The 16,884-nt window shown below is 53.1% G+C and overlaps 2 protein-coding genes across 4 annotated transcripts in view; one reads left to right on the top strand and one right to left on the bottom strand.

Annotated features, from left to right (window-relative positions):
- Positions 1-3: 3 nt before the first annotated feature.
- Positions 4-2,958, top strand: MMAB (metabolism of cobalamin associated B; the record flags this gene model as incomplete). The annotated part of the gene is made up of 8 exons (XM_015643473.2): positions 4-136; positions 222-315; positions 429-486; positions 879-951; positions 1,108-1,205; positions 1,482-1,546; positions 2,152-2,211; positions 2,346-2,958. Coding segments are annotated over 8 exons (669 nt in total), but the record flags the coding sequence as incomplete, so codon positions are not given.
- A 4,470-nt stretch (positions 2,959-7,428) lies between these two features.
- Positions 7,429-16,884, bottom strand: part of UBE3B (ubiquitin protein ligase E3B) — a 20,772-nt gene continuing 11,316 nt past the window's right edge. For 2 of the 3 annotated variants that reach the window (XM_015643508.3, XM_015643507.3), the window contains exons 19-28: positions 16,507-16,626; positions 16,024-16,200; positions 15,824-15,934; positions 14,925-15,062; positions 14,726-14,791; positions 13,281-13,339; positions 11,579-11,761; positions 10,997-11,108; positions 10,628-10,720; positions 7,429-10,013 (exon numbers count right to left, since the gene is read on the bottom strand). In XM_015643508.3, coding sequence (XP_015498994.1) covers positions 9,822-10,013; positions 10,628-10,720; positions 10,997-11,108; positions 11,579-11,761; positions 13,281-13,339; positions 14,726-14,791; positions 14,925-15,062; positions 15,824-15,934; positions 16,024-16,200; positions 16,507-16,626 — 1,251 coding nt within the window. In that variant the 3' untranslated portion in view covers positions 7,429-9,821. Of the gene's footprint in view, positions 10,014-10,627; positions 10,721-10,996; positions 11,109-11,578; positions 11,762-11,812; positions 13,073-13,280; positions 13,340-14,725; positions 14,792-14,924; positions 15,063-15,823; positions 15,935-16,023; positions 16,201-16,506; positions 16,627-16,884 lie in introns of those variants that run through there. The other variant, XM_015643510.3, reaches the window with a different exon arrangement.

Raw genomic sequence — 16,884 nt, 5'->3', positions numbered from 1 at the left:
GGGAGGGCCGGGACCCCTTCACGGTGTGTCCGCCTCCTTCACAGTGTCCCCCGGTGTCACGGTTTGTGCCTCCACAGCCCCGAGCGCGCCGCTCCCGAGCGGGCCCCGAGGATCTACACCAGGACGGGGGACGCAGGTAGAGCCAGGGGGGCTCCGTGAGCCGCGGGCAGAGCTCCGAGCCCCGAGCCCCGAGCCCTGAGCTCCTCCCGCCTTTCCCAAAGGATTCTCCAGCACCTTCACCGGGGAGCGGCGGCCGAAGGGAGACCGGATCTTCGAGGCCCTGGGAGCCACGGACGAGCTGAGCTCTGCTATCGGGTTAGGACCGGCTGGGAGTGTCCAAATCATATGGAAAATCATGTTTGTTAGGATTTCTTCATTCCCGGCTCACTGTTTTGTTTGTCTTTTTTTTTTTTTTCCCTCTAACCAAGGCTGGCTGGTGAGTTTAGCAGTGAAAAGGGCCACACGTTTGTTGATCAGCTTCATAAAGTGAGTATTAATGGTAATCTTCATTCAGTGCAGTCCATTATCTGTGCTATTAAAATGTGAACGCCTTAATTTTAGCCACAGTGCTCCCACTGACACAGGAATTCAATACATTTAGTATTTTAGTGTCTAAATCTTTAAGACTCTCTTGATTGCTCTCTAAGAGGTAAATTTATTTAACCTATAAGGAAGTCTAAGTCAGATCCACATTATGAACAAAAGTTTTTGTCGTAACAGAGCTCTGGGTTTGAAACTGAGGCACAAACCAACCACAAGGGCACAGCAGTGACACAGGTCCTGCCTGGGCAGCCTGTGAGTTTGGCTGATTAGTTCTGCTGAGCACAGAGATGCAAAAAGCCATGGCTGGGAGTGACAGAGTTGTGATTTTTGTCCAGGTCCAGTGCATGCTGCAGGATGTGGGCTCCAACATCGCCACGCCGCTCTCCTCGGCCAGGGAGGCTCACCGGAGTAAGTCTCGCCTTTCCTGGGATGGCAGGTCTTGGTGGGATGCTGAGGGATGTGTTTGGTTTCTTAGGACTTGCTGATGCAAGAAAGCAAAATTAAGAGTTCAGCTTGTTGTCTGAATCCCTTTTTTTTCAGCTGATTTTTCTTTCCCCTCTGTAGAACGAACATCGTTCAGCGAGAAGCCCGTCCTGGAGCTGGAGCAGTGGATTGACAGTTACTCAGAGCAGCTCCCTCCCCTCAGAGCCTTCATCCTGCCTGTAGGTGCTGCCTGTGCCCCTCACTTCCTTGGGGTAGCCCTGCTCCACAGCTTACCATGGGAAAACAGCCTGGGAGGCTGTTAATTCCATAGGCAAATGCCAAGAGAAAAGCAGAGACAAGGAGCTGGGAGTTACATTTCCCCCGCTGCTGCACTGGGCTATCCCTCTCTTGCCTGGCCATGGCACAGGGTCCACGTGTGTGGGAGGTTCTGGGGAGGGGAGGGGAGGCTGTCCCTGCTGGTGCAGACACTGAGTGCTGTTTTCTTGCTGTCCCAGTCTGGAGGCAGGAGTAGTGCTGCTCTCCACTTCTCCCGAGCCGTGTGCCGCAGAGCTGAGAGGTGGTGAGTGCTGTGCTGGGATCACCCTGAGGAGAGGGCATGGGGACACCCCAGTGACAGCAAACCAGGGCTGGGCTTGGAGCTGAAGCCAGGCTCTTGTTTGTTTAGTCCAGTTCCAGGTGTGCAGGAGGCACAAAACCAGGTTCTGTTCTTCATTTCCCTTAGCTGGGTCAACCAACCCAAACCTTTTGGGATTCTGCAGCGCCATCCAACCTGGCCTTGGACACTTCCAGGGATCCAGGGGCAGCCACAGCTTCTCTGGGCACCCTGTGCCAGGGCCTCACACCCTCACAGGGAAGGATTTCTTCCCAAAATCCCATCTAACCCTGCCATTCCCTCTGTCCTGTCACTCCAGGCCCTTGTAAATAGTCTCTTAACTGTTCAGTGGATCCCACAGATGAGTATCCTAGAAGAAGCAGAGCTGGGGGCTTCCAGGACAGCCACAAATATTTCTGGCATAATTTACTTCTCCCAGATCCCTCTGGGAAGCAAAGATCCTTCACTTCCAGAGGAGTCAAAGTGGGGACCCCAGGGGAGGGAAGAGGCTCAGCCTTTGTGCACTCAGAGCTGGAAGATTAAACACCAGCATTTCCCTTTGCTTTTCCCAGTGTGGTCCCTTTAGTCCAAGCAGGGGAGGCAGATCCAAACGTGGCCAAGTATTTAAACAGGTAAAGAAATAAAATCCCAAACCATTGCCCTGTCCTACTGAAGCATTCCCTTAATTCTGGGGATAAAGCTGGGGGCTTTTGCTTCTCTTCTGGAATGAGATCACTGGTTTTCCTGCTTTTCTCTTGCTTTCCAGGCTCAGTGATTATCTCTTTGTCCTGGCACGTTATGCTGCAATGAAGGAAGGGAAGGAAGAGAAAATCTACATAAAACCTGAGCCATAGCTGGGAGCTGGAATGTTTTTTCCTTGATCCTGAAAAACTAAATCCGAAAATGCTTTTGTCCATCAAGAAAGGGAGAGAGAACAAGCCTGGACTGGAAATGGGAGCAGCCAAGGATTTCCATGTGAAATAACCAGGACTTGTTGATAAATCCTGAGAGGAACAGAATCACAGAATATCCTGAGTTGGAAGGGACCCAAACACACTTCTTCTGTGCCCTGGGCCTGGTCCACACATCCCATGTGAGGATGGCTCTGGAGTCACTGCTTCTCCCAGCTGGGAGTTGAGGCAGGAGAATTCCAGTAATATTTTGGAGATGCCTTCATTTTCCTGGGCAGCAGCAGGTGCTGTGGGAAGGCTCTGACAGGACTTTGAGAGATGATGAAGGGAAAACAATCAGCTCCTCCTTTGAAGTCACAGTGTTCAAATGGAGCAGCAGCTGGAGGTGTTTGGGAATTGTGTCCACAGCTCTGAAATAATAAATGTGAATTTCCTTGTACCAAAGGGCCACAAACTGTCACATTTTAACACCGAGCCCTGTGTGCTTTGCTGCTCCAAGTCCTTTCCAATCCATCAGCTCTGGCTGGAGCTGAGCTGTAGAGATTTACAGGAATGCACCAAGAATTCCTTGGCTCTGGCTGCCTCTTGTTGTGCCTGTGAGGAATGTCTCTGTGCTGACAATCCAGTGCATCCTCTGCCAGGAGCAGGGATCACAGGATGGAGGGGGTGAAGCAGGAAAGGCCAAATTCCAGGGTCCATGTGCTGGTGTTGTCTCCATGTGGAGCTGTCCCTTGTTCCTTGTCCTGGGTTTGGGAGCACCCAGGGCACTGAGGTTGCAGGAAAAGGGGTTGGGATGAGGAGCAGGGCCCTGCTGGAGCTGGGTGAGAGGGGCAGGACCCCGAGGGTTCCTCCCAGGATGTCTGTGCTGACCCTGGAATGTGGCTCCACGGAGGGCAGAGCAGGCTGGAGCGAGCTCACACCCACATCACACAGACAATTCCAGCTTTGCACTCGAGCCCAAGCTGCTTCCAGCTTGGAAAAACAACTGGAAATATTCCATGTGAATCCTGGTGTTGTAATTCTTCCCCTGGGAATGCTGTGGGCTGCAAGGTGGTGATGCCCATCCAGGGCTTGTCCTGCTTTTAGTGGGGCAGCTTTTAAATCCATCCTGCCCCTTCCCCTGTTCAATTATTTGAGTAGAACCAGCCTTAAACTTGTTTTCCAAAGAATCTCTGGCTCTGTGTCCCTTTTTGGCCAGCGAGGAATGAGTGAGGAATGCCCAGCACTAACAGATCCCCTGTCTCATCACTCACCTGGATTTGAGGCAGATATTTCATGGCTCTTGTTAATGCGCATTTTTCATGGAGTAATTTTCCAAGCCTCAGCCTGGAACACATCCTGGTGACAAATGCTCTGGGTTTGGATGGTCCCATCAGCTGCAGTGTCACCTCAGCCGTTCCCTCTGCCTGCTCCATCCAGTTTTACGAGAGCTCCGGCTCTGGGACTGAGCCTTAGGAATCAAGAGGCTTTTCAAGTTTAATTTAATAAAATCCTTTGCAATATAAATTCTTCATGAATGTTCCATAAATCAGCTTGGGGAGGGATTTATAGTATTTCCATTTTTTTCCAGCTGGGGGGAAGAAATCTACGGATTTGGGACCAAAGCTGGCATTGTTTGGATTGCAAGGAGAAATAAATCAAGCTACTACACTTAACATGATGGAGAGATTAAATTTACTGGGGTGCTCCCAGCTGCCCCCTCCCTCTCTACCCACAGCAGTTGTTTCTGGAGGACTGAGGCAGAGGGAGGTGCTGGGGTGACCCTCGTGTGTCACTAAGCAGGGCTGGGCCAGGATGTTCTGCCCTGAGAGTTGTCCCCAAGGTCACAGGACAGCCATGGGCTCTTGGGCTGGGGGGGCTCAGCCTGGAGGAAAGGAGGTTCAGGGGGCCATTCTGGCTCTGCACAACTCCCTGACAGGAGGGAACAGCTGGGGGGGGTCAGGCTCTGCTCCCAGGGAACAGGGACAGGAGGAGAGGGAACAGCATCAAACTGTGCCAGGGGAGGGTCAGGTTGGACATCAGGAGGAATTCCTCATGGAAAGGGTGATCAGGGGTTGGAAGGAGCTGCCCAGGGAGGTTTGGAGTCCCCATCCCTGGAGGTACCCAAGGAATTCCTGGACATGGCACTCAGTGCTCTGGGCTGGTGACAAGACAGGGATTTGACACAGGTTGGTCTTGATGATCTTGGAGGGCTTTTCCAACCTGAATGATCCTGGGATTCTGTGATTCCTCAGTCTCTGGTGCACCCTCCTCACCAGCTGAGCTGTCCCTGCTCCCAGCCCCACAAGATCTCAGCAGCAGTAGAGTGACCAAAACAAAACCCAGCCTTTAAATCCAAATAAAGCTCCCTTGCTCTGGGCTGGCAGTTGTTTTTCCAAGCTCTTTGTCTCTTCCCAGCCCTCCCAGCCTTACAGCATAGGGATTCCAGTGCCTGCACCTCATTAATATCACGGGGGAAGGCAGATGCTTTGTCCAGGCTGCCTGGCTGCAGCGCCCAGCAACATTCCTGCCTCGCAGGGTGCCTGATCTGGGATGGCTCCGGAGCTGCCAGCACAGCCATATGTTGCTAAGGGTCGTTTATTCTTGTTTGTAAAATGTATGGCTGCTCCCAGCTTCCACACTGTCAAAATGAGAAGAACTGGCCCCAAAATCTCTTGCTGCATGATTGGATCAGACGCCCGTACATCTGTTAACGCTGTAGGAGCTGTAAAATGGAATAAGTTGGGCTATAACTCAAGCACCTCGATTACCACCACGATGTGGGAGCTGCTGCTCCGCCAGCAATGACACAAACATCCATTGTGCCAAGTCAGATGTAAATTTACACAAGGCAGCGTTTCCTGGGCCAGGGCTCAGAGGGGAGGGGAGGGATGAGAGCCCCCCACCCTGACAGGATGTGCTGGAGCCCCAGCCCGGTGAGTTTTGGGCTGCACAGCCCTGGCAGTGGGGAGCCAACAGCTCCCCTGGAGCTGCAGGAGCAGAGAGGATGACAGATCCTCCAGCAGGGCAAGTCCTGTGGTCTCACAAGCTCCTGAAACCCCAATTTAGCCTGGAAATGGGCAAGGAAAAACCCTCCCCCTACCCCAGAGCAGGAACCATCGGCGCTGTGCCTGACAGGAGCAGGTTGAGCCTGTCTGTGGAGGAAGGGGCTGTCTGGGACCCTCAGCTCGCCCTGTGCTGCAGCCTGGCCCAAAGTGCCCCACAGAGACACAGAGTGACACAGGGAGGGCTGAAACCACCCCTGGGAAACTGGAGAGGGTCAGGGTTGAAGAACCTGACCTCAGAAACAGCCACAGAAAATCAGATTGTGAGCACCAGTTCAGTGCCACTTACCCAGGTGGTGACAGTACCAAGTGCCAGGAGGTGTGACCATGCCAGCACCTGCTGCAGGAGCTGCTGCACCTCTTGGTAACGGAGAGCAAACACAAAAATGAGCTGCAGACATCAGACCTCACTCTGCTGAGGGACGTGGAGACCGGAGCACGGCACAGCCGCCTCTCCATCCTAACAGGGAATCCAGCATGGGGCACAGGTGCAGAACAGAGGGATCAAACAGAGGGAATACCAGCCAGGGAGAGCCTGTAGGAACAGGAGAGGGGCAGCAGGAGCTGCTGTTTGTTCCTGAACACCCCGTGCCTGCAGCAGGTTGGGACACCCAGCTCTGCTCTGTGCCAGCACTGAGTGAGCACCAGGCTCCAGGGATCTCTCCCATCCTCCAGAGATCCCTCCCATCCTCCAGGGATCCCTCCCAGCTCCCCACCCTGCAGTGCTCCAGTTTCATGGTCCCAAGACCTGGGATAGCCACGGCCACCCCTCACCTCGGTGGCCCCGAGCGATGCCGTGCCCAGATCCCGGGAAGCAGGGGCTGTGCATCCCTGGCTGCTGCCAGCTCTGCCTTGGCAGCAGCTGCTCTGGGCTTGCTTTTTGCTGTTCCTGACAGTGCCAGATGCCTCTGTGTCAAAACAATGGCACTTGCACACTGACTGGGAGCCTCTCCCTCGCTCCCACTGTGCTCCCGCTCCCGGCAGAGCCACAGAGCGCTGGGAACGGCCGGGGGGGCTCCAGGCAGGGATGGAGGGGCAGTGAAAAGCTCCAAACCTGAAGTCTGAGGGAAGCTGGAGCAGCAGGCACAGCTCTCACTCCTCCAAGGAGCTTCCAGTGTCAGGCCCAGGCAGAAACACACAACATTAGAATATTGTTATTAATATCAAACTCCCTGTCAGCTCCAGCAGCTGCTCCTCAGGGCTGATCCTGCACTGGAGGATCCCACTTGGAATTCCAGCCTGTTTCCCTCTCCCCCAGTGGTTCCAGTCACCATTCCCAGATGTGCACTGAGCATTGCTGATCCCAGCACCTGCCCCTGCATCCAAGGAGCACCAACACCCTCAGGAAGGACCAAAGTCACAGCACTCTGCAGCACCAGGCAGAGCTTCTCCAAGCGTATTCCAACATGAGCAAATCCTGCTTTGAACAGAGCTGCCAGCTCCCTTTGGGCTCAGCAGGCCTCGTATCCTCCCATCTGGAGCACCCCACAAATCCCAGCTCTCAGGGACAGCTGAGCACAGAGGCCCCAGGAACCAGCCTGGCACCAAGAATTCCCATGGGAGCAGCAGGCTCCATGCCCAGCCTGGCAGAGTCACAGAATCCCAAACTGCTTTAGGATGGAAGGAACCTCAAAGCTCATCCCATTCCATGCCCTGCCATGGGCAGGGACATCTTCCACCATCACAGGTTGCTACAAGTCCTGTCCTTGGACACTTCCAGGGATCCAGGGGCAGTCACAGCTCTCTGGGCACCCTGTGCCAGGGCTTCACACCCTTGGAACAAAGGCAGGTGCTCTCTGAGAGGTGCCAGGGCCCCAATGCCCTGCTCTGCTCTGCCAGGAGCATCCCACCAGCACATTCCTCACCTAGGAAAGGACCAGGAGACACCCAACCACCTGAACTCATCCCAGATTTATTTTTTCTGTAGGTCAGACACACAGGGATGGAACCAAGGTCTCCACGGCAGCGAGTCTTGGACAGAAACGATCCTCGTGAATCTCCCGTGGCAAAACCATCCCTGGGCAGGATCCATGGACTGACACAGCCTCCCTGGGACACAGGAATCAGCCCATCCACAGGAATCCTTGCCTGTATCCACTGGGAATTTCCCAGACATTGATCACATTTTCCACACCAGCTCCAGCACGGGAGCAGTGGCTGTAGTGCAACATCTCCAGGTTTGGAGGGACAAAGCTAAGTCTGCAGGAACATTTCTTTTCTAGGAATTGTAGTCCTGAGGAACAAAGGGAAGAGGGGAGCAAGGGTTTTATCTCAGTGTTCAACAACTCATTGCACTGAATGCTCATTGTGCTCTAGTCAGACACACTGCGCTTCCTAGAAGGAAAAAGGAGATTTTGGGTGATATTTAAACTCTGAGAAGCCCAAGGCAGTGCCTAAACCTCCCAACTACGCAGTCACCAACTGGTTAATGCCAAAATGTTCTATGTATTAACAACAAAAAATTAAAAAAATAAAAAAATCTACTATCATCTTAAATTTCTCTGACTCACAGCCCAGTGTCCTGAACCCTCTGGATGCAGACATTCCTGTCCGCACCAACACTTCTCATCACTCCTGTTTAATCTCACTGATTTGACAGAGAAAAAGGATCCTGACATTGCTTTCCAGATGCATTTCCAGGCATTGCTTCTAAAAAAAGGGTTATTTCTCTGAAATCCATCTGAAGCACGACAGGAGGATGAAGCCAAGGCCATCTCGCTGCTCGGTGCCAAGGGTTTTCCGACCCCTTGGAAACGGGAATAGCGTGGTTAGAGGGATTCTTCCAGAGCCCAGGATGTGGAGACCTGTGCTCTGCTGAGCTCACCTGGGCACAGGAATCCCGTGGGACGGACCAGGCAGGGCAGCAGGAGAGGTGGGAATTGGCCAGGGAGGGGAATGAGGATCCCCAGTGCCACAGGGAGGGAAGGAGAGAGAGCGAGCCCTGGGCAGAAGCCAGCAGCCTGTGCAGGAGCTTGTTTTACCAGGGAGGTGAAGGGGAGGAGGTGACTGGCTTTTAACGCTGTCCCCAAGAGGGCAATGCTGTGGCTCTCCTCTGTGCCAGACTCCCAGCAGGGCCAGGACAGCCCAGGAGCAGCCCAGTCTCTCCTCTCTCCAGCCTGGGCCAGGGCAGGACTCGCAGCAGCTCAAGGAACCAAAGATGGGAAGCTGCAGAGACACTTGATGAGTGTCTCAGAAATGGCAGGAAGGATCCACACCTTCCCAAATCACCCCCTGCAAAAGCTGCCTGCTCCAGACAAACACCAACTCACAGAAATAAGGCCAGAAAGAGACAAAGCGACCAAAATAAAGAGTTTGGCAACAAAGCAGATGTGGCTCTTACACAGAGACCCTGCCCTGGGTCCAAATAACTCCCTAAAAAAGGGCCTGCAAGCAAAGGGAAACTTCCAGCCCAGAGGGATTTTGCCAGTGGAGGTTTCCAGAGGATTTGACACATTCCCCTGGCTCCAGAGAGGAACCTGCCCCACCTGAGCACCATGCTGGGGAGCCAGAGTGTGTGCCAGCTCCTGTCCTCTGGAAACCAAGGAAAATGAAACCTTTCCTGCTCCTGAGAAATTGAGACATGACCCTTTCTGTCACAAGGCCTGGGTCTGGCAGGAGCCTGGCAGAGGCACAGCTGGCTGAGCCCGCTCCTGCTGCTCCAGCCCTTAACCTCTGGCATTCCAAAGCCTTCCCGAGAGCCACAGTGTCCATCTGCTCCTGTTTGAGCTGCTGCTTCCCTGTGATCCCTTCTCCAAGACACACCCAGGACCCTGCAAGGGTAGGGACACCTGGAATCCCCCTGTCCTGAGTGAGCAGTGCCCATCCAGGCACTCCCAACATTGACATCTCCTCTTGGGCTCTGTCATCCCTCTGCCTTTGTGCAGCTTCCCACACTCACTTCCAGCCAGCCCAGCTCCTGGGAAAGGAAAAAGCAGCAGTCCCATGGCAGCAGCTGCCCAGCCTGCTGGGGGGGATCTCACTGTCACTAATCTGAGTGGCACTTGGAACGTTCCTTCCGCGCTCCCCCAGGGTTTGCTTTTAAGGACGATTTCCGTGGGTGTCAAGCGAAGGGCTTTGGGTCAGGCCCATCCCCTCCTCCAGCCTGGAGCTGTGCCTAAGAAAAGCCAGCCCTGAGCCCAGCAGCTCTTCCCTGGATCCCTGTGAACCTCCACTACCAGCTGCCTCTCCAGGCCTCGGCCGGCTCCCGCGGAGCTGCTCCGGGCTCCCCGTGGGCAGGGCTCCCCTTCCAGCAGCAGCTCCAAGCCCCATCCCGAGCCCAGGCCGTGCCTAGGACAGCTCGAAGCCGGTGTTCATGCTGATGGCGTAGCGCAGCTTCTCCCGCAGGATGCTCTTCTTGCTGTAGTTGGGGAGCTTGAGGAGGTTGAAACACGTGGAGGAGGTCGGGAGGCGCCCGCCCGGCTCCTTCTTGCGGATGGTGAAGAAGCCGCGCAAAACGCTGCCCAGGGTGTCCCCCGTGTCCTGCAAGGGCACAGGGCTGTCACCTCCCTCTGCACTCCTGCCACAGGTGCCAACACCAAACCTGGCACTGGCAACAGCGAGAGCCAAAGCCCAAAGCTCAGCTTCCCACCCCTCTCCAAGGAGCTCCGCTGGTAACTCCATGCCTGACACGGGCAGGGGGTGCAGGGAGATGGGTGGGACACAGAGAGATCCCAAGGAGAAAATGCAACCCTGGAGGAACCCAGGGAATCCAGGCAGGAAGAGTCTGGAGCTGGTGTGTGTGTGCAGCCACGAGCATCCTATTGGGGTAGGGCTGTTTTTAGGTATAGGATCCCAGAAGGGTTTGGGTTGGACCTTAAAGCTCATCCTGTTCCAGCCCCTTGCCATGGGCAGAGACACCTTCCACTATCCCAGGCTGCTCCAAGTCCCATCCAGCCTGGCTTGGGACCCTTCCAGGGATGGGGCAGCCACAGCTTTTCTGGGCACTGTGTGCCAGGGCCTCACCAGCCTCACAGGGAAGAATTTCTCCCCGATATCTAATCCTAACATCTCATCCTCCCACGTTAAGGGTTTCCAGGTCAGATGGGGAGGAAGCTGGGCAGGGAATTCCCAAGCCCTGAGAACAGGATGCCTACCTGGTCATCAGACACTTCCACACAGCGGATGGAGAAAGGAGGCTTGAGGTAGGCAAAGCCCAGAAGTGGAGGCCTGGAGCAGCTGGTGACAAACTGCAAAGTGCCACATGGTGATGATGGGAGCAGTGAGGGCACAACAATGACACAGCCCCAGCGCTGCTGGGACTGGCCCTGAACATCCCCCCCAGCGCGTGTCTGACAGCCTTTGGGGAGTGCCACCTCTGACACCAGAGCATCCACAGAGCTCTGCTGGGCACTTCCAGGTGTCAGGAATTCTGGTGTTCCTTCAGAGAGCACCCAAGTAACTGGAGAACAGCCCTGGCTCCACCACCACAGATCCCAGCTGGGCAGGGATGGCTCCTCACTCACCTTGAGGAACATGGCTCTCTCCTCAGGGCTGAAGTCGTTGGCCAGGATGTCCCAGAGCCAGATGATGACACGGTGACTGCCATGGAAGCCCCCGTAGTACACCGTGTGTTTCCTGGGGAGGGAAAGGCTCTGACAGGCCTGGCACTGCAGCAGGAGGGGCACAAGTGCTGCCAGGATTGCTTGGGTGGGATGGTTTGCGTTGGAAGGGAACTCAAAGCTCATCTTGTTGCACCCCCTGCCACGGGCAAGGACAAATTCCAGTAGCCCGGGCTGCTCCAATCCCTGTCCAACACCAGCCACAAATCAGGGATCACTGCTCACACTGAGCCCCCAGCACCTCCTGGGCAGTTGATCAAAGGAAAGGAAAAGGCAGAGAGGAATTCTGCTCCCAGGAACCAAGAGAAGGAAGGACCCATCCCAAACCAGCCTTAAGGAACACGTTCCAAATCTGTTCCTATGTGCTCCAAGCAGGAGCAGCACAAGTTGTGGACATTGTCCTGCCACCTCCCAGGAGCTCTGCAAATGAAGGGCTCAGCTCCTAGGCCAGGTTGGGGAGGCCCAGCAGCCCCAGCTGCCACTTACTTCAGGTCCTCGAGGTCGATCTCGGCGTTGTCCCCAGAGATGAGGCGCTGCAGCTCCGGCGCGGAAAACATCCGGATCCACTCGGGCTTGATGATGGACCTGAAGCCGCTGATGAGAGCGGCGGTCTGGCTCTTGATCTGGGTGTGCATCCGGAAATGCGCCATCAGGTGGATGTAGCTGATCCTGTGGGACAGGCAGGTGGCACAGGGGGACGTGGAGCTGCCAGGGGTACCCACCATCCCCCACTGAACTGCCCCTAACCTGTCTCTCCAGCCCCACAAGCACTGCACAGGGTCATACTTCCCCCTCCAGGCCCTGCTTTTTATTGAAGCAGATGATGTTTTTCTGTCTAGATTTTGCCCCTTTCCTGCCTCTGGGACTCTGCTCATTTCTCAGAGTTCCTGCCCAGCTCAGGGACTAATTGGCTTTAATAAGCCCTTGATCAGCCTTGGCTGGACACAGCTCCAACACCTTTTAAAAGCTCGGCTCTCCAAGCAGACTCCTCTAGGTCTGACCAACAGCTCACTGGGCTCTGCTGTCCCATGGCTGGAGAAACATTACACCAAAACCAACAAGCAGATTCCCAGCTTCCTGCAGGATGTGGGAAAGGTGAACTTTTTGTTTGTCTTCCTCTTCTCACCTCCAGGCAAAACACCTGAACTCGCTGATTTGTCTTCAGCAGCTCCCACACAGACCCCACCACAATTCCACTGCCTGGGTTTTTGGCGAGGTCACCCCAGCATTCCCAGGCAGAGCTGTTTCCAGATTGCTGCCATCCCCAACACTTCTGCTCCCTTCCAACTCCCAATTTGGGTGCAAAAACATCAAATTTCTGCTGTAAATTACTAGAGCAGCATCCAGGACTTTCAAGTTTTTCCTTGAGCTGACTCTTGACAGGCCAGAGGAAGATCCTTTCAAATGCAAACTCCCTGGTCAGAGCTGGAGAAGGGAAAAGCCTGGAAACATCAGACTGCAGAGCACAGATCCAGGTGGGATCCAGCTTCCATTTGTCAGGAAAACGATAACAACCCCCAGATCACCAGTTCAAACACACATTTGCTTAACAGATATTTCATTCTGCTTTTATGAGCACTGAAGGGGATAGGGATGGGGGAAAAAAAAAAAAAAAAAAGGAACAAAAAGGTGGGGTTGGTTTGCAGGCTCCGGAGTTGACATTTCTGATAACGATCTAAAAGCCGGTTATCTGTGAAAACAGCCCCGGGGCTCGGTGTCTCCTCTGATTTCCTGGCTCTAAAGAACGACTGTCGAGTACATTTGAATTCAGCACTGTCTGCTCCGAACACGGTGCTTTATACAACTGCCACATGTTATCATTCTGAGGAGATCTGTCTGCTCCAAGGTGTCTTTGAGCATCTGTGCCCTCTGTGTTCACGACTGTGTGCCTGAATTGCTTTGAATCCATCTGTCTGTATCCATCACCATCATTAAATCCTGCAGAATCTCCCTGACTGGGTGCCTTTGACCTCAGAAGTGCTGTTTCAAGAAGTAAATTGTCAATTTTTATTTTGCAAATCAAATTTAATACAATTTCTGCCAATGAACTGTAACCAGCAAATTCTATTAAGATATTTATGTGCTCCTTCTCCTCCAATCTATCTCAATTCATTCCAGATGCAAGCCCAAGGAACCAGAATAAAGTATTGTGCAGTGGTGACCTTAAAAATCTAATTGCTGTACTTACTTATTTTCATTGGTAACAGGAATGGTCTTCCCTCCAGGAACAAGTTCATGGCAAACCAGCTGAGGGAAGAAATGATTGGATTGCTAATTACTGCCTGGAACCACAATGGAAGGAAATGCCATGCTAAGCTGTTACCTCCCCATAAAACATTTATTTTTACTATAAAACAGCAGGACTTAAAATTTAAGTAATAATCCTGCTTCTGCCTTGAACCAGTTTCACTTAACTATGAACAGAGTAATTGAACAGTAGGAACTCCAGCTCTCCCACCAGTGGAGCCAGCCCTTCTCCAAGGAAGCCTCCCCTGCAGCCTGATCCATCACTGCTGAACCACACACAAATCAGTTCCTAGAGCCATGGGGGACTGTCACAAACCCAGAATCCAGAGGCTGGGCAAGCTCAGAGAGCTCAGTCTAACAGCACAACCCAGAACTGGCTGAGCCACAGGTCTCACTGCAGGAGCTCCTGGAGCTCTGTCCCTCCAGGAAGGAAGGCAGAGAGGCAGGAGGGATCTCCCAGTGCCTGCTGATCTCCTCCAGCCCAGGGCCAGTGCAGGACCCTCCAGGTGCTGCCTGCAGAGTCACCACTCGTCTTTGCCCAAGCTGAGGCAGCACATCCTCATTCCCACTTCACAGAGGCCTCTGTGCCTCGGCTCCAGGTGAATCCCAAGGTCAGACTGAAGGGAGCACAGGGAATGAGCTCAGCTGTGACATGGTTGTGGCTACAGGGACACAGAGTTCAGTCAGGGTGACCCCACCTGGCTCCTCCAGCACGACCAAAGCGCTGGGGAAACAGGAGTGCCTGGGTTATTTTTAACCTCAGTCAACCACAGCCTTCAGTGTCTCATTGCTGGGCTCCATATCCTGCTCCTACCTTCATTTCTCACATGGAAACACCCTCCAAGCTGAAACCTCAGCAATCCTGAGGTAGCAGCACATGTCCTCCATGGCTCCCCATGGAATTTGCAGCACAACACTTCCAGCAAAAGGCATTTTTATCTTATCTGAGATTAAATCTTTAATTTCAGGTTTTCCAGCTCTGCACGTACAACTTCACAGGGTTCAAGTGCAACCAAGTACCTCCAAGTCTTCCTAAGGGACAGCCAAACAGCTTTTCATTCTCTAGGCCAAGAGACCTCCTGACATGCTTGGAGTTTCCCCAACAGAAACATCCATGTGTGAAGAAAAGGAATTTCTCCCTATTCACAGGTTCTTTGAAGAGGGGAACAGCAGTTATGGCAGGGGAAGCATTAAACACTTTTTCAACCCTGGCAGCAGAAAAATTGAGGGTCAGAGGGTAACCTCTTGTGGAAAAAGCTGTTCTCTGTCCACAGGTAAATATTGAATCCCCAGGCTGAGTTGAGAGAAGCTGAGCCAGCCTTCCATGGTAACGTGAAGAGGACAAAGCAGAGCTAAGGTCCAAGAAATCACTGAATAAAAACCTACCTGACCCATCACATCTTCATCATAGGACAGTGTCAAGCCCAGGTCACTGATATCACCATCATAACGCTGGAGAACAACAGGGAAAAGGGAAAAAAGGGGAGAAAGGTCAGGGTCCAGCAGCAGAACCACCAGTTACTCCCAGTTTCTAACAACAGGCAGCAATCAGGGAGGTGAAAGGCAGGAAAATTATTGCTCCAACCTTAATTGAAGTGAGATTTTTATAGAACTCTGAGTCCAAGGAGGGCAGTTCATCCACGGAGCTGTAGAAGACGCTGTGGTGGTGCCCAAGGAGCTGACTCAAAAAGAAGGAAGCAAATGGTACATCCACAACTATTCCCTGTGGACAAGAAGAAGGCACTGGTAAGGTCCTGCCACACACTTGTGGTTGTGGCATCTTTGGTTACCTGCAAGGCAGATCTTGTGATGTGGAACAAGTGCCAAGAGCACTTTGCAAGCCACCAAAATCAGATACAAACCCCACATCCTTTTAAAATCCATTAATTAGTAAGGCAAGTGCAAAAAGGCACCTGGGGAACTCCACGTGTTCTTTAAAAGAACTGCCTCACATGGTTTGAACTGAAAGAGGGGAAATTTTTGGGGAAATCCTTCCCTGTGAGGGAAGTGAGGCCCTGGAAGAGGTTGCCCAAGGAATCTGTAGCTGCCCCTGGATCCCTGGAAGTGTCCAAGGCAAGGATGGACCTGGCCCATGGGAAGGGAATTGGCCTAGAAAGTTCCCTTTCAACCCAAAACATTCTATCAGAGTCATTCTGTCATTTCATCCTCCTTTTTGCCTCATGTCCCTTTAAGGTAACCACAAATGGATGTTTGTAAGGTGGAACACCAAAAAACCAGGCTGGCATCCCAGCACCATGAGGAAGAACCAAGGCATGACCCAGGTTTTACCTCCAAGACTATTTTTAATACACACCTGAAGAAATTCTGTTCCATGATCAGGAACTTTATCTTGGATAAAGCCAAGTTCTTTATCCAAGCCATTTTTCCAAACTCCCAAACTTTCAATAACATCCCCCCAAGCAGGACAGATGCCCTCAAAGGCACCATCACTGAAAAGATCCCAAGCTGGTGCTTCTGGCTCACCTCATACACAGCCTTCCCAAGCATCTTCCCCACAAACTCGAAGAGCTGCAGGTAGTTCTCATGGATGTAGGATGTTGGGGATGGGTACAGCCTCTCATCACCACTGGTGGTCTGCACAAAGAGGTAGGAGAGGTAAAGGCCCAGTGAGCCAGAATGGCTCTGCCTGCACCAGGTCACCTCAGGTGGCACCTGTGTCCTACCTTGAACAGGTTCAGTGCAGGGTCAAACACTTTTTTAATGATCTCTTCCAGGAACTCTTTGAAGACTCCATCTTGATCAATGCCAGCCTCATCGACCCCCAGGTCGTTCACAAACTTCACCCTGATCACTCCCTTCATGGCGTTCTGGGAGAGCTGCCGGAGCTGTTCGTATCCATCCTACACAGAGCAGAAAATCCAGAGAGAGACACGTGAAACACCCACCCAGAGATGCAGCTTGGGTGTCCCTGGACACAGGCCCACAACAGAAATCTGCATTTGTCACTGAGTTTTGAGCTCCAAAAACCAGCGTTTTCCAAGTCGGAACTCCAGGTTTGCAGCAGCCTGAGCTGAATAAGGGTCCAGCATTCTCCTGGAACGTCAGTTCTGGGAGTGGAGCCCTCAGCAGCCACAGAGAAAGGAAAACACACACCCCTGCTCTGTTTTAGTCAGGCCAGGTTGCTGCCCTGTGGCTCTATCCCTCACCTCCAGCATGCGGGAGCGGCGGATGGTGATGTGGGTGACGTGAGGGGACGCCGAGCTCGTCTCCACCAGCCCCAGCTTCTCCTTCTCCTTTGTGACCATGTTCCGGAAAAGCAGCACCCTCTGCAAAAACAAAACAAATGGAAGTCTCAATCCACAGGGATCCTCATCCTGCAGTGCAGAAGGGATTTGGGAGGCTCCTGACACACAGAGCTGCTGCAGATATTCCCAGTGGTGCCGCTGTCACCTGCTCGCTCCGCGCAGCTGCACACACACCAGCTCTGTCTCAACACAGAGATCAAGACACTTGAAGGAAATGCACTAGGAAGGGGTGAGGACACAGATCAGTCCTCTCTCAGTGACAGGAATCAAGACATTTAG

This window comes from Parus major, chromosome 15, assembly GCF_001522545.3.
Source record: "Parus major isolate Abel chromosome 15, Parus_major1.1, whole genome shotgun sequence".
NCBI lineage: Eukaryota > Metazoa > Chordata > Aves > Passeriformes > Paridae > Parus > Parus major.
This window is presented reverse-complemented; position numbering and strand designations above follow the sequence as displayed.